The sequence below is a fragment of the Podarcis pityusensis genome (genome assembly GCF_964106645.2).
Source record: "Podarcis pityusensis genome assembly, chromosome: 12".
Lineage (NCBI taxonomy): Eukaryota > Metazoa > Chordata > Lepidosauria > Squamata > Lacertidae > Podarcis > Podarcis pityusensis.
This window is the reverse complement of record NC_138037.1, coordinates 22,836,908-22,864,837: the sequence shown is the minus strand read 5'-3', so window position 1 is coordinate 22,864,837 and position 27,930 is coordinate 22,836,908. Positions and strand designations below refer to the sequence as shown.

The 27,930-nt window shown below is 46.6% G+C and overlaps 1 protein-coding gene across 1 annotated transcript; it reads left to right on the top strand.

The window, feature by feature from the left end:
* The first annotated feature begins 5,076 nt into the window (after positions 1–5,076).
* Positions 5,077–25,417, top strand: LOC308460122 (uncharacterized protein). Its single transcript, XM_080976109.1, has 19 exons — positions 5,077–5,942; positions 7,722–7,833; positions 7,969–8,032; positions 8,124–8,158; positions 8,497–8,557; positions 8,644–8,700; positions 8,807–8,866; positions 9,794–9,850; positions 18,157–18,511; positions 18,779–19,187; positions 19,754–19,875; positions 20,251–20,347; positions 21,006–21,061; positions 21,157–21,207; positions 21,478–21,586; positions 21,673–21,718; positions 22,171–22,269; positions 22,940–23,020; positions 23,140–25,417. Exons 1-19 carry the CDS (start codon positions 5,804–5,806, stop codon positions 23,467–23,469), a joined length of 2,340 nt encoding a protein of 779 aa, XP_080832235.1. The 5' UTR covers positions 5,077–5,803; the 3' UTR covers positions 23,470–25,417.
* The last annotated feature ends 2,513 nt before the right edge of the window (positions 25,418–27,930 follow it).

The window sequence follows — 27,930 nt, the reverse complement described above, 5'->3', positions numbered from 1 at the left end:
TAATGCAACATGTCCTATGCATTTAGTTATTAAGCTAAGGCTTTTTGTTAGGTTGTGGCAATTAGTCCAACTAATCAAGTAATTTATATTCGAATTGTACAGTATTTCCTTTGTGAGCTTTTGTCCCTCAATATGCCCTTTTCAGAAAACCTACTCAAAAACAAATATGGGTTTTTTAGACTTCTCTATATGGTAGGAACTGACTTTGATCTTTCAGTTAAAAATAAAGGATGCTAAACTGAAATGTTGGGCCTGGTAAGATTTAAAATGTACTTTACACAGGATAATATGAGGTAATTTATACATCAGTTTTGTCCACTCTGGGCTTTGCTTCGTAAACATAACATTTCTACCACCGTTTTTTTCCTATGTCCTCCCCCCAATTCTTTAAATACACTGTTTTCCTTCATGCAAACACAAAAGAGATACAGTACTTGTTAGAAGGAGACTGTGCTAATGATATTTTTATTTTCCTTTCTGATGTCCTTCTCTCGTTCTTCTGCTACTTTCTTCTGGCAGAGTAAAAAATAAAGCTGACCATGATGTGTGGGTTGAGGGCATCAGAGGTCATTACCCTTCAGACTTTCACTTTGATGGCAAGGTCTCAAAACAAAAATACTGCTTCAAGACGCATGGCAGATTTTGCTTCTTGAAATCATTATTAGCAAAACACAGTGTTCTCTCTGTGTGTGTGTTTGTACACGCTGCATTTTATGAACGGGGTATTAAGGGACAGATCCTGCAGCTGAGAAGCATGTTTTCTTGTTGATGCTATGGTGAGGAGGCTGGATCTTAATTACAAACACTCCCTTTGGTACATCCAGTCAGTGATCTTTAGCAATGGCATAATGGGAAATTGAAATTAAGAGATACAGAGTAACTTGAATTATATTTTTTGGTGGCCCCATCGGTTCAAAAAATAATAATAAATGGTGAGGTTTGAAAGCAACAGATCCTTCATGGGTGACTGGGAACAATAAAATATTTTGTTACTTAAAACGCTTAACTGGCTGGATTGTCTCTGCTCAGGACAAAGGAGGGGAAAACAGACAGTCCCTGCAGAGCAAGATAATTTGTTTGGCCTTGTCTAGAAAAGTGTTAGGGAAGGAGTGCTCAGGTTTCTTTAAAGAAATGAAAATATAACTTTTCAGTAGGCACTAATCTCATTAACAATTGCTAAGGTGAGCTGCACCTCTGCTGAACATTCATAGCACCTTTATTTCAAACTTCCGGTATCTTTATTTATTATTTTTATTTGTGCATATAGCCTGCCCTTCATCAAGTGATCCCAGGGTAGGTTACAAAAATGGTACAATTAAAATGAGTACAATTTATTTTAAAATCATAAGATAAAACCACAGAACAGAATTTGAAAGCACCACAGAACAGCAATGCAGCAGGAGGAAAGAGAATCATTTGACCAAAGGCCTGAATAAACAGGTATCTAATGAATGTGGTCTTTTCAGAGGCGACAATAATATTGCCATGGTTTAATTAACTAAAAAGAGCACTATTAATTGTTACGATTCTCAACCAACTAAACCTCTCCCTGACTTCCATCATGAACTGATGATGCTGTACCTGCAGTTGATAATACATTGTGTTTTGAAGAGGCGAAATAATAAGAAATGCAGTTTCCAGTATATTATTCAACTCCATTAGCTGATCACTCTGAGGCTTATAAAGCATTCTTTTACAGTACAGTCCTGTGCATGCTTACTCAGAACAAAGTCCCATTGGGTTAAATAGGGCTTACTCCCCAGTAGGGCTTTTTGGGTGACAGTATTCACCAGTGTGGAATATTGTCAACGCTTTTTTTGCTGCTCATGGCAGCCATTTTCTGCTGGCAACCACGGCACTTTTATCAATATATGAGTACTGGCACTTCTTTCTCTTAATCGGGAAAGCACTGCTGCCTAGTTAATTACAGCTTTAAGGTTTTGGTGGAAATAATTACTATTAACAGCTTCCCAGCTAGAATCTGTTGACAGTAGACCCTAACCTGCCAACCAAAGGTAGCAAGTGAAAAAATAGTAGCAGAATATCACTTGACAAGCAAAATGGCAGCTACTATTTATTTACCAGTTGCTGATTTAAAATCATCACGTTTTAGATTAAAAAGGAAGTGAATGTGTATGAGGCAGGTTTGATTATTGCTGGGGAAGATATGTCAAGGGTTACAGAAATATGAGATAAACATATATGAGATAAAATATGTAACAGGTAAAATATTCCTAATTTCTACCTTTATCTGTGTATGTAGTCTCTCTAGCAATCCATATATTGTCATTTCCCCTCTTCCAACAAATTAAAGTTCCAGTAAAGCAAACACAAATATGCTTTACTACCAGGGGTGTAGCTTACTACAGTAATAAAGGTGAGCCTAAATGAATACCTTTGCAAGGCTAGCGCTGCTGTACCTTGTCCTATTTGGGTGTGCCTTTTAGAAAGAGATCACAAGAGAGAGAAAATGATAGACTGGGAGGCTACTTTGGAAGAAGTACCATTTGTGGCAGACTTCTACAGCAGAAGGTTCCGGCCACAGTGCAGGCATTCCGATGCATGATGTTAACAAACGACAGCCAGGATCCAAAAACTCAGGAACCAAAGCTCCACAAGCCCAAGAGGGTGTTGGAGCTACTGTTTTTTTCCTCCAACCCCACCTCCTGATGTGACATGGAAATTTCATCTTAGGGTGCTTGTGGCAAGCATCTGCCCAAAGAATAAACTTTTAGAAATTACAGAAGACCTTGGTGTGAAGACTAAGGGGTTCTTTGGATCCCAGCCCATATGAATAAATATGAGGCCTCTCTCCCTCTCATTTCACTTTATGAATGTGCATGATTTGCTATTAAAAGGACAGCATGAGTTAATTGATAAATCAGTGTTGCTGAGAGTTAAGAGCACACATTTGTATGGGGGGGTGTTACAGGCTATTTTGGTAGTTGTGGGTAACAATAGGAAATGAAAAAGATGCTCTGCCCTTGCAGCAAAGAGTAGTAACACTTGCTTTGTATATTCAATTGTAAGTTATGCTTATTTCACCATCTCAAAAAGCACCTATGATGACATTTTGGTAATACATACAGGTTAGATATGATTAATTTTTTAATTGTGAATAATTGATTAAAAGAGAGTCGATCAATCTTTGCAATTCTGCAGCTGTAGACACTGGAATCCTCCTTTTGCTCCTTCCTCTGTTTAGGAACAAAAAAGGCCTATGGTTCTTTGCATTCTGAAACACAACTGTGAATAGTTAGAAGTTTTCTCCAGTTAACTTTCAGGTCCTTTTTCAGGCCATTAATCAGTTGCCTAATGATTTTTGATGTACCTTTCCATTTCCTTCATCATTATTAAAAAAAAAAAAACATAACTGAGAAGAGAGTGCCTAATGAAAGCTAGTTTTGAATAATTAACAATAATTGAATAATTAAGAACTCACCCTCTATCCAAGCACTCAGGTGATGTACACCAGTCATTAAAACAACAAATCTAACTACTGATCAGTTGTAGAAAAACAATAAATAATCTTAAAACACAAGCAGTGTTCATTACAAATTAAGCAGTGAAATTAACAATTACTAAAAGCATGGGCAAATAACCGGGTTTTAACATGGCACCAAACTGAAAATAAAATTGGTGCCAATCTTATTTATGTTTCAAGTATTACTGCCATTCAATTTTTATGCAAAACTATTCATTGGCATGAATAGCTTACACCCCCCCAAAATTTTTTTTATAAAAATGATATATATGTTGTTACAGCACCATCAGTGTGTATGGCATTCTAAGCACAACAATTTCAGTGCATGTAACACTTTTTTTTTAAAAAAAGGGGGGGATTTACATCTTGTGGGGTGCATCTTAGTATGTAAAGGTAAAATCCATTGTCACTTCAAACAAATTGGAGGCTTCTCACGAAGTCAGAGGAAATGTCATTTCCATCCAAAACCCCAACCCTATGTATATTTACTTAGAAGTTCCAGTATATTCAATGGAACTTGCTCCCAAAGGCACATAGCTGCAGTCTTTTGTGCACGAGTAATATTAATATGCTAGTGCCATTTGTTTTTACATGTTACTGACGTGAATATAGAAAAACAAAAAAGTCATATTCACCTATGCATAGGAGATGATAAATATGTGCTATGCAACTCCAGTTTGATTTTAAAGATAGATCTTCCAAAAGGCTTTTATCCCAATATTCCTCAGTAGGCTGCTAGTGAATGAGTTCAGTTATCTGTAACAAGGAAAGTGACATGTCCAGAAGTAGCCAAGTGACTTGTAATAAATGTAGAAATCATAAATCGCTCACAAAATCCAATTGTAACTTCGCAGAATCAATTTGGCTGGTGTTCAGGCTGTTAATACAATCCATCACCCAATGAGTCAAACTCCAACAAGAAAAAAGAGAGCAATGTTTTCATTGTGAAGTTAGATCATGACTTCTTCTTTAACCCATCTATTTTTAATAATATTAATATTATGTTTTTTTAGCAATTTCCCCATAGCGTCAAGAACAATAAAATGGGGGAGAAGGGACTGCCAACTTAAATGTTTCCAGAATTTGTCACTTTCTTATGCTGAGTTGGACTTTAAGGCTGGATCTTATTGTTGAACTAGTGCTGAGGTTTTTTTTTTTTTTTACCAAATTCTCTTTAACTTTGTTTATTCTGCTGTTGCCTAGAGAATATCTTGGTTAGGTGAGTCATAAATTATATAATAAATAAATAATAAAATATTAAGAAACTTCCCCTTTCCCCTTCCTACTTTAGCAGTAGGCCATCTACAAAAATGCCCTGACCTTTAATTTTAAGAATCTACTCTGCAGAAACTAATGAAACTGCAGTCAGCGTCCTATAAAACACAAAAAATGGCATTTTATATCATAAAAATATTAAGAGCAGCATTTTTAACAGTTACCACTAAAATGCTTTTGTAAATTATATAAATGTATCAGCATAGCTATAGATGAATAAAGAATACTATTTTTAAAAAAGCAACAACACTGTGTTGTTTTAAAGCTAGAATGCAGGGGAAAATGAGGATTACTGTATATAATAAACAATAATGTTGTCATTATTGCCTTTGCTGCTTCTATGCAATTCCTTAAGAAGTTTTTGTGGTTCTGAATATCCAAAACCCATTTGCCTATAGCTTAAGGAAAACAGCATCCCATGTCTTGTCCTGCATCCCATGTCTACAAAGCATGGAAAGGAAAGGAGAGAGAGAAAGTAAGAGAGAAAGAGAGAGAGGTTTACGTCCAAAGCCACCTTTACAAATAACTACCATGTGGGGCCAGTTTCCTTAGCCATGCAATAAAACCTGAAAACAGTTCGATGTGCGTTAGCAAAATATAACCGAGGTACCCCAACACCCCCAGCCAGAAATGAAAGGAGCAGGAGGCGGCGGCTGGCCCTTTCCTTTACTGTGTATGAAACGCAAAGCGAGCACAAAATAAAATGAAAGGAAGGTGGTGGTGGGTCAAGTACAAGAAAGGGAGTATATGCTCAAGGAATGCCTGGAGAAAGAAAGAAAGAAAGAAAGAAAGAAAGAAAGAAAGAAAGAAAGAGAGAGGGAGAGAGAAAGAGGAAGTGGACGTTGAACTCGCAGCCACCAGAGCAACAACGGCGAGGCGGCGGCGGCGGCGGCGGCGGCGGCAGCAGCGCCGCCTCCTTCCTCGCAGGCTCGGGGCTGAAATCCACAGCCGCCGCCGCTGCAGCTCCAGCTCCCTCTCGCCGCGGGATCAGCTGAGCGCGGGGATCACGTGGGCGGCGTGTCGAAGGTCACCGCGCGGCTCACAATGGAGCTGTCGGAGTCTGTGCAGGGCGGGCTGCAGCTCCTGGCCGAGCGCGGCTGCTTCTCCCCCAGAGCCTACGAGGCTCTGCTGCAGGCCGCCTTCGGTGCCTTGCTGGGCGGCCAGGCCGGCCAGGCCGCGCTAGGTAAGTGCTGCTCCGGGAGGAGCCGAAGCTCAGGCGCCGGGGAGGGAAGCTGCAGGGCGGCTCCTGCTGTTGCTGCTGCCGCCGCCGCCTGGGGAACCGGAGAGGGAGAGAGAAGCAGGCCGGCCGGCCGGCCGGGGGAGTTGGCTCTTCCCCCGCTTGCCTCTGCTCCTCTCCCCGCTGCTTGCTGCCCGCAGCTCCGGCACCAGCCTCGGCCGCTTCCCCTGAAACTCAGGAAGTGCTTTCTGCCTCGCCGAGAAAGGCAGCCGCCCACGTCCTGCAGCCAGGCTCGCTCTTTGTTTCTGTCTGTTATTGTTGCTGCTCTCCTCCATTTCCCGGCGGCTGTCATTTCCTTGCAGAAAATCAGCAACGCTCCTCTCGCTCGCTCCTGGCCTAAAAGCCTCTTTGCCGAGGCAGCTTTGGGCTGGATGTCGGTTCCCCTCCTCCGTCGCGTTGATGTCGGTTTATTTTCACTTCCCTTTCCCCCCCTCCCCCGGCGAGTTATTTACTGCAGTCCCTGGGATTAGCGGCGTCATTATTATTATTATTATTATTGTTATTGTTATTTGCAAAGGTCAGGCTTCTAAACGGGTTGATTTATTTTCGGAAGGCTCCGTGCTGCAACCTCACGATCAAGGCTCTCTGGGCTGTGCATGAATAGTGCTTTCTTTTCACGTCATTGTTCCTTAATACAGCTCTGAAACTGCATTCCATTATTATGATGATCATTATGAGGATTATTATTATTTTCTCGGCCTGTTTCTGTGCGGGAAACCCTGGATCGGTGACCGGCCGTTGCCTGCTGGCCAAGGGGGACCTGGTTGTTGATGTTGGACCGGCCGCTTTCGCTTAGCCGATGAAGGAAGGCGTTTGTTTGAGACGCTCTGCTCGCTGCCATGTAGTCGCTCGCCTTCAAAACGCGCGGCCTCCGGTAGGAACTAGCTTGAACTGCAATTGCCGAATAGCAGCTCTGTTTACTCAGACGGGGCTCGGCGAGGAGGAGGAGGAGGAGAAGGAGAAGGAAAAGTTAGAAATGTTGTGGCCAGAAGGGTTTGTAGTTACGGTACTTCTGAAGGGACGCGCGGTATTCGGAGGAGGATAGTTAGAAAGGCATCTGGTTTGGTTGTGTGTATGTTTTGTTTTGTTTTAAACTGACCTTGATTTAGAACTCAACCCTATGAAATGTTTTCTCCATCTCTTCCACGGGCAATTTATAGGGGGGCAGGTGCTCCCCCTCATTGTATGAATGCAACATCCAAAAGCATGGCGATTTTTTATTTGTAGAAATACATTCTGCCATTTACATTTGTTTTATAACTCGATGCTTGCCAAGAAATTCCAGTAATGGATTGCATATTGAAACAAAAACAAAAAACGCGGGGAAGGAGGAAAACCAGGACACTGTGTTTAGAAAATGCACTAAATCCGTTTGTTTCTTCTGGATAACGTGCCAAATTCTGAGCCTGATGGGATAATTCCAGAGAAACTTATGCTGGAAACAATTTAGGCCAGGTTTGGGTCTTGGGAAAAGGCATTTTAAAGGAGAGCTGAGATTGCCTCTCCATTTGTAGTGGCTCCTTATGAATGAGGGAAACCTTATGAATGAGTCAATATCTTTATAGCTGTGCTTTAAGTATTGCCAATATGAAATGTATTATACTTTCCCAACTGTTAAAACTGGGCTATGCTAAGTGTGGCTGCATGGAAAGTTTTTAGTCTCTCTCTGTTTGAAGGAACATTCCCCTGAAGTTATACCATCTTTGAAATTTCATTTATTTTTAGATCATCCAGACTTGGAACATATTGATCCAGCAGTATTAAAATATTGTCATGCAGCAGCTGCAACTTGTATAGTAGAAGCTGGAAAGCAAAAAGCTGACAAATCTGCCATAAGGTACTCCCATTTTAAAGCCCTTCACAGGGTTTGAGGTGTTTTAGTTTGTTTTTTAACACCAGCCATTGCTGTAAATCTTCCTGCTTGAGTTGTACTGGCATTTAGGCTAACACATCCTTTTGGTTTCCCTTTTAGTACTTATTTAGAAGACTGTAAGTTTGACAAAGAAAGAATTGAACAATTTTGCACCGAATACCAGGTTTTCAAGCCTATTTTATTATTTTTTTATTCCCATATTCATATTTTATTTGTTCTGTAGAAGATGGCAAACTTTTTTCTCTTCTTTGCAGAAAAATAAAGATACCTTGGAAATCCTATTGGGAAGGTATGTCAAAGGAAGTTGTTTTATTACTTTAAGGTTACAAACTGAAACAAACTTACTAGGGAGTAAGCCCCATTGAATACATCAGAACTATATGGCTAGAGTTTTGCTATTAATTTCAAATGCACCTTTAAAGTTAATATAAGAGGCTGCTGAAATGGATACAGTGGCGAAAACATAGGCACAAGTTATCAAGTTGAGATAATTTGCACCCTTAACCCACTTTTGAAATACACTATTGATCTATGGAACAGTCACCTTTTTATGCCTGAAATGTGTGCAACAGCTTTTTCATTTAGCATAATATAACCTAATAAGAAAATGATGATTGTGTTCTTCAGTATAGGCAGATGTCCGCTGCATATAACTGATGTTTGTTGGCGTTTGGAATATCAGATCAAGGTAATTTAATAAGGGTACTGCTTTATTCTGGTTTCTTTAGCTGCTAAATTCTGATACATTTTTTTTCTCTTCCCTTATTACTTTAGACTAATCAACTTCATAAAAATTATCACCCTGCTTATCTGATGACCTTAAATGTTGAGGTACTGCACCCATTCTTATGCTTTTCCTCACCATCACTGAATTAAATATTACTTCAGGTTTTGCCAGATGTTAAACTTATAACATTTGGGATTTTTGTTCCTTTAGAACAGTGACTCAAGATCTCAACCGGACATTAATTTTAGTTGTTCTATGGAGCAATTACAGGTATTTCTTCATATGTTTGTGCGGGTGTGACCATTTCAGGTGTCAGAATGAAATTTTCTATCAGGAATCCACCCAAACTAAAGCTTGCAAAAAGTGTGTTTATTAAACTTGTTACTTTATAATGGTTTGATTATGTACCTCACCAAATTGAGATTTCAGATTAACCCACATAGTAGCTATGATCTTGGAATCACATTTTAAGGGGGTTGGAGGGAACTGTTTCAAATGTAATACCTGAGAGGAAATTCACTTTCTGCAACTATATACAGTGCATTAATATAAAGAGTGCAACTTGCATTGGCTTTGGCTAAATTGGGTTTGTGTAAATTGTTCAAGGACGGTAAACTGAGCTCTTTATACAAAGAAGTTCACATTGACTACAGCAAGTACTAAACAAAACCTAACCCAAGCATTAAAAAGTGTAAAATTAGGTAAAGATTGAGAAATTGAGCAAAAGAAAAGGGTTACAGGTTAATCCTGGGAATTATTTTAAAATAAAAATTAGTTTTACATTCCATATTAAATTGAAATTTTAATCCATTGCAAATAAGTAAATATATTTAGGAATGCAACTTGAAAAGTTGATGAATTAATTTAATTGTTATATTAAACAGCAAGAAAGATAGCGAAGTTGTCTCTGTCTTTTGATACTTTTTATTTAATTTATTACGGTCATTTATATTCTGCTCTATATTAATCCAAGCACTTTCATTAAAAAAATTCTGTTATTAGCACAACATTTCTGTTAAGAATGTTCAGTATCTACTCTTAACTAAAATATGACAGAAAGGCTGAATGTTTCTTAAAGATATAAAATAGCTGACTTGATCACCTTTGAAGACAACATTCACAGAACTAACATGTTCAAGTAACCCCACTATGTACAACAAATTACTTCTTTTCTAAAGTTCTTACTTCATGTTTTAGGATTTAGTTGGGAAACTAAAAGATGCAGCTAAAAGCCTAGAGAGAACAACTCAGCTGTAACTGCAAACCTTGGCAGACTATTGGATCCAAGAAGAAAAAGAAATTGTTTCCTAACAGTTTCATCTTTGAACATTAATATGATTACTCCTTGTTCTGACTTCATTTGATGGGATTTTGATAAAGCATTGGCTGTACTGAAATGGAATGCCTACTTTCTAGCCAATGTTTCATGTTTTGTATGTTTGTACAGTCAAGACTGTAGCATTTTTAGTGTCATGTCTAATGGGAAAATGTTTATTTGTTAGATAACCAGATAATTGTCTTCTTCTTTTTTCCCTGTCGCCTTGTTAAATATCTGCTCCCTGCTCAGTCTTGTCTTGTCTTTAAAAACAAGGCTTTATTTCCCATTTCTAACCTCTAATAAAAACAGAGAGCAAAAGCAATAGAGAGTTGATCTATTTTGTGTGCCACATCTATCAATAATAATGTGTGTTGATTGGGGGACTGGAGGGATGGTTGGGTTCTCCTGAGGGTCCCCACTATGGAGTCAACATTCCAAGAGTAACCTTCTCACCAGCAAAGATCACTTTGAAGGGCTGTGAGGCTCTGAACCTAAGGAGGCCTTCATTGTGTTGTAATTAAGTAGTCAGTCGTCTTGAGTCTCATTTTGGTGAAGTCAGGTTGCAGCTTTTTGAAAAATAAATAAATAAATTGGCAATTCACACGCGAAACGAAACTGTCATGCCTTCATCTGTTTTGACCCGGATTTACTTGCTTAAATATTCAGTAGTTTATGTAGATAGACAATAGCTGGAGTGCCCTTAATTGCACCAGTGGGTTTCTTTTCACTTCAATGCAGTTGAATGGCTATAGATGGAATGTGACCAGCATTGTCTCCGCAACTTAAAACAAACAAAAAACAACTCCACCCTCACCCCCATCTTACAACGTGGGCAGAAGCTGCTTTCCCAGTTGGTAATTATACACCCCCGGCTGGGAAATGGGTTGCGAGACAGCTCTGGTTTACAGCGAGATCCATGATCCGAATTCCCGTTTTTCCTTTCATCTTCCTTGGGCTCTTTATACCATCGTGGAAAGGGCAAGAGGAAACTGCCCACCTGAGAGGGAAAACACCCGTTTGCTACTCTTTGTTGGGGAGTGACAAAGAAATAGACCAGCGTTTTCTGTACCAAGCCCATAAGAACCTGGAGTGTTCAGTTTAGGATAATGAAGCGCCCACCCTGCACTGGAAATCTCAAAATGCAAAACACCCATTTCGCACGTCATGAAAGGTACGTTGGGAAGTGGCAGGGAGGGAGAGAAACCCACCAATTTAGTCCAAATTTTGCTGCTATAAAAGTGACACTTGTGCTCCCTAATGGGTTAAGTATCCCATGGTGAATTCTCTCCCCCACCCCCGAAGTCTTCTGGAGCTAGACGTGGTGAGTCCACCTGAAGAGATCCCTCCCCATAAGTAGAACCATGCCCGCGTTCCTGGTGGCAAAGGAACGGATGAAAGGCAGAGAAGCGAAGTGCCGAAGACGCTGCTATCGCCTCCCGGCTTAGACTCTTCCATATTTCTTATTCGGGGGAGGGTCGCACGCTGAAGCGGGTCCTTTGATCTGCCTTCAGCCGGCTTGGAGAGAAGAGAGATTGGTAAACCAAACAAGCATCCTCCCATCCCTTTTGGTTCACACCATTTATCGTTGAGATATTATTATTATTATTACTATTATTATTATTATTAGCGCGGGGTGGGGAGGAAGCGAGCTTGCAGTGGGAGGCCCCCGATCCGCGACTGAGTGAAGCCGGCGCCCCCCTTTTCCCGATCCTAAACTTCCAAGCTCTGGGTTTGGCACTGGGAAGAGAATCCGCGGGTGGGTCAAGTTCCTCGGTGCTGCGGTTACGCCAGGGTCAGTCTCTCCATCCCTGGTGGAATCTGAGAGCTATTTTTGATTATAATTTATTTATTTAAAAAAGGAATAAATGAATGCCTCTAGGCGGGTTACTATTCGCTTCCCATTATAATCACGGCGTGGAGGAGAATCCGATATGCTCTCTAACCTTCCATTTCCCTGCGTCCTGTAGAGAGGGAGACAAGGTTGGCAACATGGCATCAGAAATAACACACACGAACGGGTCAAATTGTGGCGAGGAGGGCGCTGCCCCAGGTTTGTCTACCCCGTGTGTGTGTGTGTGTGTGTGTTGGACGTTTGTGTTCCCAATCAATGGCCGAGGGAGACCAGAGCGTGGCTCTTTCCCCGCCCGGCGTGGCAAGCAGCGCAAGCCACGAACCCGGGTTGGGAGTGTCCCCTCCGACGTCTCCCGGGTGTGCCAGTCTCCGCACGACCCCCGTCCTTCTCTCTTTGGGAAGTGGGGGGCGAAGTGGGGGGCGGGCGTTCTCTTCCCAGCTCCTTTTCGATGGCTGCGTTTCTTCTGAACATTTGCCGAGAAAGGGACGGCGTCCAACAGCGTCCAGCCTTAAAGGATCGCCTGTGGAATGGAAGGATCCACACACGCCGCGACCGACCGACCGACCGACTACCTTCGGGGCAAGGAGCGCCTTGCGCTGCGTTTTGTTCTCAAGCGACGTTCACTGTTGCGAATAGCGCAAATGTTCCTTCGCCAGAAGCCGTGGCTGAGGCGAGGGGTGCCTATTTTCGAGTCGGTTCCCTGGGGAGCCTCTTCTCCTCCCCCCACTCAGCCACGCACCCACCCGCAGCGCCGGGCTGCCTGCCCCCGGGGCGCGCCATTAGGTGGGATTCTGCCGCTGCGATCTGTGGAAGGAAATCGTGCGAGCTGCGCGCGAGACAGCGAGGGAAGCGGGGAAAGTGCGACGAGGAATGCCTGCGAGGCAGCGACAGGGTGGGGGAAGGGAGGCAAAATTGTGGTAGGGAAGGGGTGCGGGGGGTGTTCGCGGAAGACATTTGTTGCCTCAATGCGATCATATTTATCGCCCGTGACGAAACGTGAGGTGGCAGAGCTGGTGTGGAGAAGGGAATTGATACGACGAAGAAAGGCGGGAAACGAGACGGCGTGTTCAAGGCCAGGAAGACAGTTCGCCCATCAAGGGGAAATGGGTGGTTTCGCGGGGCTGGGGGGTCAGGAGCGCTCTTGTGCTTACACACGTTAAAGAAAATAAGAGGTGAAGGGGCGAGAGGGAAACCTCGTGTATCTGAGGAATCTCAGTTGGGGTTGTGGAGGGAGAAAAGCCCAGGACGAGGGTTGAGGAGTCTGCGATAGTCAGCGAGTGCACTTTGGGTGGGCAAAAGAGGCGCGGGGATGGCGAAGTCCAAGCCGCGTGAGAGGGAACCGAAATAAAGGAAGGCAATCGGGATCGGGTCCTTAGAAGGAAAGGAAGAGAGAGAGACAGGCGTGGAGAAGGGGGAGGGGGTCAGTTTTCAAACATTTCTGCGGTGTATATAAATCGTGAGACGAGAATGGTAAAAGTGGAAGGCGAAAGGAGGCAAAGACTGGGGGCGCTGGATAGGAAATACCAGGCGGAGGAAACGGGGGTCGCGTGGGGAGGGTGGGGATGTGCAGGGCGGGAAGAGTGTTGGGACGCGCCGAGGAGAAGCAGCTCGACTACAGACGACGCGTGGATCGGATGCCAAGGCGGGAAAATATAAGGAAACGAGGGGCGGAGGTGGAAGCGCAGAGACGCAGCTGCGGGTTCGTTCGCCTTGGCCGCACGTTGCACTTCCGACACCCACGATACCTGAAACGCCTTTGCTGCGCAAGTCTCCTGTCGCGTCGCCAAAGGTCTTGCCCACAGCAGCTTGGGAGCGGCAGGGGGCAATTTTGGGCGCGGGCACCCAAAGAAGGCTGTGGGGCAACGACGGAGGAGGATCGCCGCGTCTCGTGCGCGCGGGAGGGAAGCCACCAGACGAGACGCTTCGAGGACAAGGGGACCTTGCTTTGGGCGCCACCTCCAGATATTAAAATGGTGGGCTACGGAGTTGGGGCCACCGTCGTGTGAGGAGGGAGAGGCGGCAGCAGGCGCAAAGAGCGGAGTAGACAGGTTTAGATGAGGGGAATGGACTAAGCCAAAAGGTGGCAAGCTTCAGTTTATTGTGCCCTGGGGCGGGGGGCGGGGTGGGAGACACACACACACAAATCTCTATTTAAGGAGTAGATAGATGTCGGTCAGAGAAGGAGCAAATATAGAAAAGAAAGAGACGATAGCGGGGGGAGGGGAAGCAGAGAAAAAGAGGTTCGTGTGTGTTGCAGTTAAGCCAGAAGAAAAGAGAGCGAGATTGCGCGTGTGAAGAGACAGGGTGTACAAAATGTGGGGAAACGAGAAGGAACGGGCAAAGCGACTCTACCAGCGTGGAGTGGGTGTGTTCGGGGGGAAGAAATTGAATAATACATTTTGTGTGAGAGAGAGAGAGAGAAGGGGGGGAGGTGGAACAGGCGGCAGCGGCGGCTCAGCAGCAGCAGCAGCAGCAGCGTGAGCGCGGTGGAGAAAAGGAGGACTCGGCGAAGTGTGTGTGGAGCAGAGGGAGGCGGAGGACCAGGCGGAGTGCGGGGAGGGGGAGGGGAGGGGAGGGTGGCGCGCGGGGAGGGGGAGGCGGCCGAGCCGCGGGATTGGGTCACAGGGAGGCTGACGGGCTCCGACTACACCGACACTAATTCCCAGGCCACCCTTAAGGAATGAGGAGCCCCACGTGATCCTGGCGGGGCGGGCGAACTCTGAGCCATTTTGGGGACGGTGTCAGTTTCCACTGTGTGCCTTTCAGCGTTGCATTTTCCGCCACCAGCAGCAGCAGCAGCAGCAGCAGCCAGCAGCCCCCTCCTCGCCCGCCACTCTCCCTCCTCTCCCCTGGCTCCCTCCACAACTGTGAAATAATCACAATTAATTTTTTTCCTCGTAAAGGGGGAAAAAAAAGAGGAGGAGGAGTGGGAAGGAGGGAGGGAGGAAGAGCCTCCCTCTCCGAGGGGCCGAAAAAAAAGAAAGAAAAAGCACAGCAGAGGGGGAAAGAGATTGCGAGGCGAGTGGGTGAAGGGGTGGGGGGGGGGAGCCGAGGAGGAAAAGAAAGAGCGCAAGAGACAATGGGCTGGCGGAGGAGGAGAAGCAAACCATCCGGATTAGAAAGATTTTGAGATCCCAGCACTGGAGCTGCGCATTCTGAAGGAGGTGGGGAGAGGCAGAGAGAGGAGGCGAGGGAGAGCGAGGGCTGCGGGGGGGGGGGGAGGCAGAGCCAACTCCTGGGGCGGCGCAGGGATCCGAGGGCGAGGGAGGGGGCTCGGTGGCGGAGAGGAGCCCGGCTGCGGGGGAGCGAGCAGGAGCAGGAGCTGAGCTGAGCGCGGCGGCGGCGGCGGCGGCGGCGGCAGCCCTGCGCTCATTGCAATTGACAGCGTCTGCAGTTCATTTCAAGATGGCCGCTTGGCTCACATTCATTTTCTGCTGAGCGACTTTTAACTTTCATTGTCTTTCGGGGCGGTTCGGATCGTCGCCCGCCGGCTCCTTCTCGCGGGTACGTATCCCCGGGCGCGGCTGCCCTCCGGGGGCCGGGAGGCGGCGGGGCCTGGGAGGCGGTTTCGGGGGGCTGCGAAGGGGCGCCAGCCTTGCTAGGTGTCCCCGGGCTCTCGGGGTGGGGAAAGCGCTGACAGGCTGCTCCATCTCCGCGCTGCCTCCGCGCCCGCGCGCCTTCGCCCTCCGCGCAGGGACCCCGGGAGGCGCGGCGGCGGCGGCGGCGGCGGCGGCGGCCCGTGCACTGGCTGGGGCGACGCCCCCCCTCCGGCGGATTTCGGCTCCTTTTCTCCCTCGGCTCGCCGCTAGCCCCTTCCTGGGCACATGGCCCCGCAGGAGGATATTTCTATTTTCAGCCCCTGCTCGCCGATCTCTCTGGGGCTCCTTTGTTTAAATGCAGATTTCGATTGAACGCGGGCGGTGCATGAAACCTGGCGCTGCCTGGGTCAGGGGACGGCGGCTGCCCGGCCAAGAAGCGCCTCGCAGGGGGTTTCAGGAGCCCCGCAGAGCCCCCATCTTATAGGGATGGGTCCCCCCCGAGGGGGCGATCCCGCTGGGGGGCTGGTCGCGCTCAGGAGGGCTCTCCCAGGAATTTTATTAACTTAAGTTTGGCGGACCCCGGTGTGGGACTGGATGGCTCGTAAGATGGCGGTTCTCGCTCAGCTTGCAGCTGGGCGCTTTTTCTCGTGTGTGCGTAAAATGTTAAAGTTTCTGCGCTTTGGGGACGGGAGGGCAAAGCTGGGAAATTAACTTCGGGGGCACAGGGGTTTCTGCGTTAATGCGAGTTTGCCCTGTGCAGACGGAAGAGATTTGGGGAAGCTGAGGTGCTGGGACTTTGCAGGATCTTCCAGCGCGGCTTTCTTATTCTCTAACTGGTTTTCTAGCCCCTTGTCCCGCAGTCCTTCCAAGCTGGGTCAAGGCAAGTTTAGTAGCAACGACTTGCTAGTATGCGAGGTGTGATGGTTTTGCTCCTGGCGCGAGAAACCGAGCACACGTCCACCTAACCTAGCTTGGCCTAACCTAGCTTGACAGGAGAGTCCTGGCAAAAAGAGTTCAGGAAATAAGTCGGGGCCATCAAATCCTACGGGTAAAATCCCCCTTTGCCCCCAAACCTGGGAGAGACAGACATGTGGTCAGAACACCTCCATGGCGTTCGTTGAACCTCTAACATTTTTCTTGCCTCCAGAACTCAGGAGCACAAGACGCAGCTAAGTATTGGGGGAGAGTTTGTTTGGAAATGACCCTCCAAGGAGGAGGAACACACTCTGAAAATATAATATGGGGCGGGAGGAGAATGGGATGCGTCCGTATGTGTAAGGGAAGACTTTTGCTGGAAGTTGGCGGATTCTGTGTGTAGCCTCTTAACCTTTAATAAGTTTGGACACCGCGCTGGCTGGGAAGGAACCAGATTTTGTGGTAGCAGGAGACCAGCTGGAGAGTCCCATTTGCTACTTTTAGGAGCTTGGCTCTAAAGGAGGAAGATTTCTGCCACTGAGCACATTAATTTCTTCCCTGGAAGCCGCTTCCCTCCCGCACTTAAAGATGGATTTCAGCCAGATATTGGGAAGAGAGAGCACGGATCTTATTGGCAACGCATGTGGGCATACATGCGTTCCAGAATCGGTTTTCAATCGATTGATTGATCGCCATCAGGATTTAGGTCTGTTGCAAGAATTCTAAGGTCTCAAATACATGGCAGGTGAAGGAAGGGCTATCTGCCTGTGTGGCTGTTGGTGCAAAGGGTGCATCTCTGCTTCATCGAGGCTTACCTCGTCTTTGGGTCGACTCCGCTCCCTTTTCAGCTGCCGGCGCAGATACTTTGTGCTCATTCACGGGGTACCGTGAGCCTTCATAACTAGGGCTTGCCCCTGTATTTTGAAGTAACCCGCGCATGGCCTCCAAGCTGGCTGTCATAGCAAGCTTCGCCCTCCCCTTGTTTGCACGGTTGAAGACTTGCCTGGCGAGCGAGAGAGCGCCTGGAATAAAATATATTCGCTCGTGTTAAAGGTCAGCGTTTCTTGACTGTATGCACGCCGATCTTAACATAAGGAGGGGGCGGGGAATGAGAAGTTGAAGCTCCCCTCCTGGAGGAGGAGTTGGCGCGTTTGGGAGTGAAATGCTCTTTATGTTTACGCGCGCAGTGCAAACTGTGTGTGAACAGAAAGGGGGGGGTGCGTGTGCACACGTGTGTGTTGGCTGGCGTCTTTCACTGTTGTTCTTCGGTTCAGTTTGCTGGTTTTCAGACCCGGGATTTCAGAGATAGCTTCGACCATGCCCTGGGGAAGAAGGCTAACTTGGGTCATAAATAATATGCGGTTAAGGGAAAGAGCTTCGACCAGGAAAGCTTCACGGCTGTTGGGAGTTTTCTTTCAGTTAGGAAGTCCTTTGTGAAATAAAACATGTTCGTCTCTTCCAAAAGATTAGGTTGCTTCGGTGGGTCTCAGCGCTGGAGAAGAATTGTAAGGCGACCGATTAAAACAGCCACCTACTTGCGCCAGTTGTGAGATATTTAGGATTTCTTTCACGAATAAAAGGAGGGCAGGAGAGACAGGTTTAGGTCACCTCAAGAAGGAGTCTTCCTCCTGGCTGAGGGCATGGAGGGAAATCGCGGGCAAGAAGCCAAGAGCCGAGACTGGCGAGATCCAAAAACTCCAGGCTGCTCCTTTGTTGGAGAGATCTTGGAAAATCCGCACACAATGCATGGGAGCGCCCAGCCTCGCTGCCACCCTCGAGTTTAAGGCCAAGGCTAGCCCCTCTGCCCCGGGCCTTCTTCCCTTTGGGGAATTTGTGTGTGTGTGTAAGAGAAACATTTCCCCCTGGTACAGCGTTTGCTTCCCTCTCCCCAGAGAAAGAGCTGCTTGCTTGCTCAGGTTGTCTTTGCTGCTGCCAGTCCCATCTCCTCCTTCCTCCGAGCAACGCGAGGGCTTTTGCTCTTTCCTTGGCCAAGTTCGGCTGGGATTGCGGGCTCTTTGCAGGGAAGGTTTTCGCCTTGGTTGCGAGGGCATCTGCTGAGATCAGGGACCTTAACCTGGGCTCCGGGGCGGCAGGCGCCTTTCCCTCCTTCCCGGCTGTCTCTGGAGTTGGTGGCACCGTAAATTGCTCTGGTTCAGCAACCTCTGGAAATGACACTGGGGCCGCTGTGCTGGTCTGGGACGAGGTGCGGATTCAGATGCGCGACTGGGCTGCCGCCAGCGACGGTCCAACTTGGAGCCCCGTCCCGGCGCAGACACGGCTCGTTGGAGAGGGCAGGAAACCGGAGGCTGAGCTGCTGCCGCTTCCTTGCCCGGACTGAGTCGACGTGGATGGAGGCCCCTGCGAGGAGCTGCCGAAAGGGCCGGGAGGAGCCTCTCTGCTCGGCCTGGCGCACACCCCGGCGCTGGCTCAGGCCGCCCCCGAGGCCTCCCCCTCCAGCGCCGCTCTTGGCCTCCTGCCCGGCCCCTTGGCGGCGGAGGGGAAGGAGAGGAAAGGACCCCTTTCCCGGCCCCCGCCACGCCCCCTGCGCCTTTCCTGAGGCTGCACCCCGCCCCCCATGCGCACACCCGTGTCCCCTTCTGCCCACCCCCCTCCCCCCTCCCCTCCCGGGTGCGGCACACCTAGACCCTCGCAGCTGGCAGCACTCTCCCGGGCCACCTTCCTGGGCGCACTTTCTCTCTCCCTCTTTGCTTTCTCCGCCACCCCCCTCTATTCCCTCTTTCTCTCCCCCCTCCCCTCCCCCTCCTCCTGGTGCTGCGCTCCGGGCGGTGGCAGGATGCCAAGTGTAAGTGTAAGTTGCTATAGCAACCCCCTCCAGAGCGCGGTTCCGAAGGCGCCGCCGTCCCGAGCCTGTTGGGCTGGCGGCAGCGAGGCGACGCGGGAGAAGCCCAGTTCCGCCGCGGCCCGATCCCCTCCTGCTTCGCCTTGCCCAGCGGCCCTGGTGCCAAGGTGCAAGGAGCAGCTCCCTCCCTCCCTCTCCCCCCTTCTTCTTTCTTCCTCCTCCTCCTCCTCCTCCGCCCCCTCCCCTCCTCCCCCCTCGCCGGAAATGCCCAGGGCAGCGTCCGCAGCTGCACCGGGATCCGGCGCCTCCTCCTCCTCGTCCTCCTCGCCTCTCCCCCGATCGCGATCCTCAGCTCCGGCAAGCGCCACCGGGGTGCCCGGCTCGCCGCGGGAGAAGGGCCCCGAGAAGCCCCGCACCCGCCGCCGCGCCAGGCCAGGCGGGCAGGTGGGCACTGGGCAGAGCAGCAGCCCCCGCGCGGCGGCGCAGCCCCTTCCCTGCGCCCGGGCCTCCCGCTTTGCATTACAGTTCCTGCCTCGCCAGCTTCCCGCCGCCGCCGCCGCCGCCGCCTTCCGAGTTACATTTCCGAGGTTTCTTCTCCTCCTCGAGGAGGGGCGAGCGGGAGGCCGGGGGCTGCCTTGCCAGCCAGGAGGGGTCCGAAGGGGGAGTGGAGGTTGCGTGCGCCTCGGAGACGCTTCCCTCCCGCACTTAAACGGCCCTCCTGTGTGCCTTTCAGAGCTGCAAAAATGCATCGCACCACCCGCATCAAAATCACCGAGCTAAACCCCCACCTCATGTGCGTGCTCTGCGGAGGGTACTTCATCGATGCGACCACCATCATCGAGTGTCTGCACTCCTGTAAGTACCGTCCGGCTTCACGCGTGCCCTTAGCCCTCCAGGGACGCAGAAAAAGGCTCTGGGCCAGCGACCGCCCACCCCCGCCAGCCTCTGATCCCTCGCAAGAAAGGTCTGCTCCCATTTACATGCGGTTGCCAGTGGCTCCATAGTCTTGTAAACATGCCCTATATATCTTTAAGGGACTCCCTCCGGCTCTTTGCAGCTCCTTCGAGATTTGGCCCCCTATCCAAATAATGGTTACCTCTGCTTGGTGGCTCCGGGTTTAGAAAAGTCTCGTTACTTCTTTTAATAGCTGGAAACCTCGCCTTGACCGCTGATCAAAATCTTGCCTCTTCTTTTCTCTCTCTCTCTCTCTCTCTCTCTATTTTCTTATAGTTTGTAAGACGTGCATCGTGCGCTACTTGGAGACCAGCAAGTATTGCCCTATTTGCGATGTCCAAGTTCACAAAACCAGACCCCTTTTAAATATAAGGTAGGCGAGAGACAACTGAACTGCTGTCTTTCATTTCAGGTGAGAAGTTCAGAGGGTAGCGACGCTTGCGCGCTTCTTTGGATTGCCACCTCTTCATCACACGTTGGGATCTGGCTGGAGATGTCAGTTTGCAAACTGAAGTTCATGTGTGAAGGTGGAGCTGGCATTTAAGTCCTGTCGCTCCTTGAATTCCCTCCAAACCCAAACCCCAGCTTCTTATATGTTTACGGATACGTACTTTATTCTTGCCTTGCCTGACCAAACTGCAAATTATTGTCAGTTCCAGCTAACCCACCCCCCCTCATATATTCTGCTGGTGGAGAAAGGCAAAAGTTAGATTCATTTCAGAAGTCCTCCTTACTTAGCTGCATCACCCTTTGCTGTTTAGGGATGGCATCTCTTGATTAGCTGCATGCATTTTAGACAGTAACACTGTGGCAAGTAGGTTTCCGTAGACAGAATTGTTCCCCACCTAGGCAGATAAGTATCTGGTGTAAAAGACTCCTGTCTAAACCATTTTTAAATGTTGCAGGAATTTGGGCTGACCATTTGAATCTTTTAGAAAATACTCTTTCTTTGCTTTGGAAAGTAAGGTGCAGTTTGGATTTTAATACTGGCACCCTTCTAAATTTGAGCGTCCTGGGGTTTTATATTTCAGATCTGATAAAACTCTCCAAGACATTGTCTACAAGTTAGTGCCAGGCCTTTTCAAAAGTAAGTAAGCCCTTCTTACATTAAGTGACCACCACAAGCACAATCTTGTATGAAAGCCGGAGTATACTAAATGACAAATGTGTGTTCTCACTCAGATGAAATGAAAAGAAGAAGAGACTTTTACGCTGCTCATCCGTCTGCTGATGGTAAAAGCTTCAATATCTTTCTTTTGTAGACATAAAACTGTCCTCTTACTCAAAAGCTTAGGTTGTTAAAACATTTCCCCATCTATTCTTCCCCTAACATTTCAGTGACAAAATACGGCATAATTAATTTAAAGGTTTTTAAAACATGCTACAGAGAGTTATCTCAGTATTTGCAGAAATAATCTTAGCTGTGAGAGAGATTCCCCTCTTGATGAGGTTTGTTCTCATTCGAATTTAAAGATGTAAATGACTGTGGAAATTTCTGTGCAGCTGCCAATGGCTCTAATGAAGACAGGGGTGAAGTTGCAGATGAAGACAAAAGGATTATAACAGATGATGAGATAATAAGCTTATCCATAGAGTTCTTCGACCAAAATAGGCAAGTTGTGAACACAATAATTTACTTTTATCTGCACATTCTTAGATAGCTCTTCTTTGTTATAATTGTATCACTCTTCTTCCCAGACTGGAACGGAAAGGAAATAAAGAGAAAGAGAAACCCAAAGAGGAGGTAAATAACTTTTACTTTCTTTGGAATTTAACAGACCCCTTCTTTAGAAAGTAGTTTAGATTATTTGTTTGCCCCAGCTAGATTAATAGTTATTTTTATCTCCCTAAAGAAATTAACACTGCAGGCAGCTATTGTACAGACATTTATTGTTTCTTCTTGGCAACTAAAATTAAAAGGGAACTGATTGATGGTCCAAAAACTTTTGTTTCCTTCTAGTTTTCTTTACCCAAATTTTTTTTTGAGGAGGAAACTTGTCATATATTGTAAATAAACCCTGGAAAATGTATGTTGCTACATTTTGACTCTCCTTAATTAACTGTTCTGCATTTTTGTTATTTTGATTTAGCAGTTAGCTTCTAGTTTCCAGCTATGCTTATGTATCTCTACTACATTTACACTGAATTCTTAATTATATGCATTATTTTTTCTCCCTAATCAAACACCCTTACCAGGTGAATGACAAAAGATATTTGCGCTGCCCTGCAGCTATGACTGTAATGCATCTGAGAAAGTTTCTCAGGAGCAAAATGGACATACCCAATACTTTTCAGGTACATTTTTTGTTTATTAAAGGGGTGATAGTGGTAGAAGTTCCAGTAAAATCTGGGCTCCTGGCATTTAATTTAAATGAATGCTTTTTACTTAAAAATGTATTGCCACAAACTTACTAAGCAACACAGTGTACCATGTAAGCTAGTGGTTTGCTTTGGTTTATATACATAAAACAAGCTGTTAATGTAGTCCTCTATTTTCAGAAACTGGAGAATCAGATAAGTATCCCCCAGTGTTTTGCTCTGTGCTGTCAGATCATAGGTTGCTTTGTCCTTGAAAGATCAGAGCCTGCGCAGCATTTTAGACAGTCTTTTTCATGCTAAGGTTGCTCAATAAGCCTTTGCCTAATGGCTTTTGCGTCTGGGTTATAAAAAAAACCCCAGCAACCACCAAAACTCTTAAATAAAAGACTTGAAGTATTGGCTCCTTAAGGGCCGATCAGCAATCCCACTAAAGCCTAGGACTCAGGAAAGATAAATTCCTCCATCCCAACAAATGTAAGTCTAAGTACCTGGATTTAAATCTTTGGTTGATTTGGGTCAAGGGGCTTAACTCTTACAGTGTCGTTTAAATTTGGAGCCAGATGCATATTTCTTTGGCTTGCACGTTGATGCCGTGGCTTCCTCCCCACCCGCGTAAAACGAAGCTCAGTTGCATCTCTCCCCCTAGATCGACGTCATGTATGAAGAGGAGCCCTTGAAGGACTACTACACGCTGATGGATATTGCCTATATTTACACTTGGAGAAGGGTAAATAGTGCAGGGGGGGAGGCTTGGAAGCCCCTGCCTTGAGCGAGGTGCGGACCGATGGGGAAGAAGCGCCTGGTCTGAGGACGCCCTCCTCTAATTTTATTTTATTTTTCTTGCAGAACGGCCCCCTCCCTTTGAAGTACCGGGTGCGACCAACTTGCAAGAGGATGAAGATCGGCTGCCACCAGCAGGATGGGCTGAACCACAGCGGGGAACTGGAAAGTGACTCTGGGAGCGAGAAGGCGAGCAGCCCCGCGGGAGGCGGCCCGCCCTCCACCTCCTCCTGCTTGCTCAGCCCCGGCACCCCGGTGCAGTCCCCGCACCCCCAGTTCCCTCACATCTCTAGTACTATGAACGGAACCAGCGGCAGCAGCAACCACCACCCCTCCTTCAGCAACAGAGCTCGGAAAGCCTCTGTCAACGGCTCTTCTGCCACGTCTTCGGGCTGATGCGCCGAGCGCCTCTGGGACTCCAAAATCTCCACCGTTGTCTCTTTTAGACCTGCTCTGTCCTGTCCCGTCTCCTTCTCTCCGTGCCACTCAGCTTTATAGATGCTATCCCCTCGTGTGACTGTCCTCCGAATTGCTTTAAAAAGTGAGAGGGACGATCAGCGAAACCTCCCACACGAACCTTAGATATGGGAACTTTTGGATATTAAAACGAACCTCGGCTGTTGTGAAAACAGGGGGATTTGAGCTTTGAGCGTCTCCTCTGGACCGTGGATTTAGAAAGAGGAGAAGGAGGTGTTTCTAAAGGACTAGCAACGCTATAAACCCGGATAAACTATAGAGGAAAAGGAATGCTTTTTGGTTTTTGCCACATCCTTCGTGGTTTGGACGGGATTCTCTGGAAAATGGATGCATATCAGTAATGGGATCTAGTTTTTTGCTAACCCAGACTAACTTCTACGTTTAAGATCTCCGTTGTTAATCGTTATTTCACTGTTTTGTAAAACTGCAGAAAGCAAGTGGATTTCCCCGCCACCCCACATCTTAATATTCTTCAACAAAACCCGATTGGAGAAAAAAACGCATAGAAGAACTATGCATCAATGTAGCCATGTCACTGTGAACAACAATTTTCTGCTTTATTAGCCAGTTTTATTTTCTTTGATTTTCTCTTTTTAAAAAAAAATGTGTTTCACTCATAACTTGCATACTGCAGCACAGAAAGGATTTAAGAACTGGGGGAAGGAGGGGGGTGAGAAAAGAAAAACCACAGAACAAGAAAAAAATATACTATTTCACTTTTTACAACCTGTATGCCTGAAGGCGGGTATTGCCGTTTATTTTACTGGCTTGTTTAAAGAAGGAAAAACAAACGAGGGGGGTGGGAACCACATTTTTTGGAGGATAAGAATCAGGTGGCATTTTGCATTTGTGCAACATTGCCACGTTCTTATTTGACAAAACAGGAAGCAGTATTGTATGATATATTTATAAATATTATAAAGAGAATATTGTGTTTCTCGCACTCTCGACGCGGTGGTTCCGTTTCCCTGGCTAGCTCGGCCCTTGGTGACGCCTCTTCTTAGCTCCTTGCTGACGAAGCAGACACCAGCTTTCCCCCCTAGTGACGCCTGAAGGCTGCGGGGTCGCAGGGAGCAAGCTCAAACCGCGGTTAACCCGGAAGCAATTGGCCATCTCGAAAGCGTTTTACGGGCTTTGTCTTGGTTCCAAGTAGTATTTCGTTTCATTTCTTACTTTTTACAGAATGTGATTTATTGTTCCAACGGTGCAGTGGGAAAGGATTCAGGAGAGCAGGAGGCGACGCCAGGAACGCGAGGGCGCATTAACTATTTCATTAAATTTTATTATTTGGTGTGATGGGTTTGTGTTTCCACCCTTAAAATATAAAAAAAGCACAGGAAATCACACAAGAAGCCATAAGATATGCGGGAATCTATTTGATTAAGTTGTTCTTTCTTAAGAAATCAGCAAGTTGCTGGATGAAGGCTTTTAGTCTAAATTTGTTTTAATATATATATATCTGTATGTATGTATATGGTACAGTACTAATTTGGTTAAAAATGAACAGGTACTCTGATATTTCCAATAAGCTGCGGGGAATCCCTTCTTCAAGGCGGGCCTCTGAAGGCGTTGCGTTTGGGAAAAGAAGGACTGTTTTAAAAGTTAAGCGTTGTGAAGAGCCGCCAAATACTTTTCAGTTTGTGCTTTGCTTTTGGTCAAACGTTGTGTGTGTGTGTGCGCGCGCGCGCGTGTGTTCTTCACTCACCAGTTACGCATTCGTGAGGGTGGTTATCCTATATGACGATTGTTTTCATGTTTGTACGGGGAAATTGTAGCTAAACATTTCATTGTCTCCAGTCTGCGAAAGAAGCACAAATTCTATTGCTTTGTCTTGCTTACGGTCATTAAATCATTACTTTTGCATATACCCCGTTGCTACTTCTTGTAACGTTATAGAGTCAATGTTTAAGGGTATTATTAACTTTTGTATGTCTCCAAAAAGAGATCCGGAGATCATGTTCACCGGATTTAACACTTAAAGTTGAACATTCAGCTTAACTAAATGGAACTTGCAACCTATGAAGTTTGTGGTCCTGTACACGCGCTTTCCTGGGAGATAGCGCCAAAGATCAATAGAAAGCAAAGGGACTTCCTTCCTTCCTTCCTTCCTTCCTTCCTTCCTTCCTTCCTTTCTTCCTGGTAAAAGTAGTTTGGATTGGCTTGTGAGCGATTGTAGTCCTTCAGCTGCTAATGTAAATGTGAGATATATACTTTGAAGTAATGTCTCTTTCAGACTAATTCTTTTTTTCGTGATAGACGTAGTCACAAGCACAAATTCAGTTTTAGGTAGTCGAATAATTTTTTAGTTGGGCAGATCAAACCAATCCAAAAAGAGATTCTAAAAGGGGAAAACGCGTGTTTCCAATGATGATATAAAATACAGTTTGAGAGAATAGGATCCCTCTCATGAATCAGATCGGGCTTCCAGGGAAAACACATAGACACACACATCCCTGTTCCCTTATTGTTTCACAATAAAATATCTTAGAGAGGAAGGTTGGATCTAGATTCATGCACATGAATTAACTCACATACAGTCCATAGACTGTACTAGTCGCTTCTGACAGAATTCCATCTCACTAACAGTGAAAGGAATTAAAGCAGCTGTGTTATAACAAGTCTTTTTCCTGCTTTGGATTAGTTCTGAAAAAATCCTCAACTGACTGTTTTTCAAAGGAGGAAAAAAGGTAAAAAAAACGACTTTAACCAAGTATAAGAAGATGGAATAATTATCACAAAGGCCAATGTTGAACCCAAAGTTCTGAACTGCCGATAAATCAAACCAAGTTTGCGCAATTTGGTTCCAGTTCAATCACGGCAAACGCTGCTATATTTTGAAACTGAACTGATACTGTATTGGTATTGCTAATTCTGCGAAGATAAATGTGGGTTGATTGCATCCACCAGACAAGCACGTTTAACTGGGAGCGAGTCCCATTCATTTCAATGAAGCGTGCTTCCATCGCAGTGCTTTGAGGGTCACTGCCTGAACCTGCACTCTCGCCGGGTTACTGGAGTCATGGTGAACATTTTATCTTCCTTTTATACCGTGAGTACACCTTAAGAAAAAGAACACGGTTTTGAAAGGATTTCCAGATGGGTGCCTGTTCGTGGTGGTTGCTGAAACACCGACGAAGAGTCTAAGAGGAAGACTTCAGAGTTTTATTATGACATAATAACTTTCGTGAACTTTCGTGAAGTAACGTCGGTTTCATCAGAAGCAAGTGGATGACGTGGATTCTGTTCCACACAAGCTCATTGTGGCACAATAAATGTGCTAGCCTTTGAAGTCGTCACAAACCTCTTAGTTGTTCTTCCTTTTAATAATTTTGGAGATGGCTGTAAAAGCAGGTGATTACTGCTGCCTCCCGGATCCTAAGAGCGATCACGCGGAACTCCCTTTGATATTGTAATCCGCCTTGTGATCCTCGGATGAAGGGCGGTATAATAATAAATAATAATAATAATCAATAATAATACAAACACAAACAGGATGGGATTAATTTTATTAGTAGCGGTTAGGATCGCGTTACTTTCCATCAAAGTCTATTATTCATCTTGGATTTCCCAAGGTTTTCTCAGGACGCCCCAACACGCAGGTGAAGGGCGAGGGGGGGACTTGTTTATTTATACCTGGTGAGGCGCAGTATAACTTTACCCTTGTGCAAGACTGCAGTCCTATCCTCACTTACCTCAGAGTAAACCCCATTGAACTCAGTGGGACTTACTTCTGAGCAGACATGCATCTGGTGGCCCTGTAAACCTGTTTATCTGAATACAAACTTCAATGCTGTGTTAAACTGTTGTGAGTAATAATACTGTAGTTTAAAAGGGAATCCAAGAAGCAAAGGGAATTCCCGCTGCGTCCGCTCACTGACTTGCTCTACAAAACGTTTCCAAGCCGAGGGAGCTCTAAAAGCGAACATCGGCTGCGCAGTTCATTGCTGGCTTTCCCAAAACGGAGGGCTGGTTTTACTCTGAGTAAACCTACGAACTGAAGCACAGTAACGCACGTTAGCTTGGAAGGCATCAGTACTGCACAATATTCAGAGAGGGAAAGGAAGCCAATCCCGAACCGTGTGTCTTATCTAAGTGTTTCTGAACATGTGCAGAGTGTATTTCACTTCACTAACGAGTAAAGCCCCACACCTCCGAGTTCAGTGGGGGCCGCAGGCCATACTGCTCAGAACGTAGGACTTGCAGGCCTGGAGTCTCTGCCCTCTTTTTGGAACCTTAAGCTTCAACCTTGACTGTTCTGGCGACGTCTTATTTTTCTCCGTAAAACAGGCGCAGCAAAGATCTGGTCTTTTGAAGATCGGCGTGGTTGTTGCAAGAACTATGAAGACCGCACATTAAACGCGCTTTATAGACTCTGTCCTA

Bases quoted from the DNA above. Each gene is read 5' to 3' on its own strand.
- LOC308460122 (XM_080976109.1), top strand. From the start codon at position 5,804: ATGGAGCTGTCGGAGTCTGTGCAGGGCGGGCTGCAGCTCCTGGCCGAG. The intron at 8,867-9,793 runs GTATTTCTTCAT...TTCATGTTTTAG, and splicing joins GTTCTATGGAGCAATTACAG to GATTTAGTTGGGAAACTAAA. The intron at 21,208-21,477 runs GTAAAAGCTTCA...ATTTCTGTGCAG, and splicing joins TGCTCATCCGTCTGCTGATG to CTGCCAATGGCTCTAATGAA.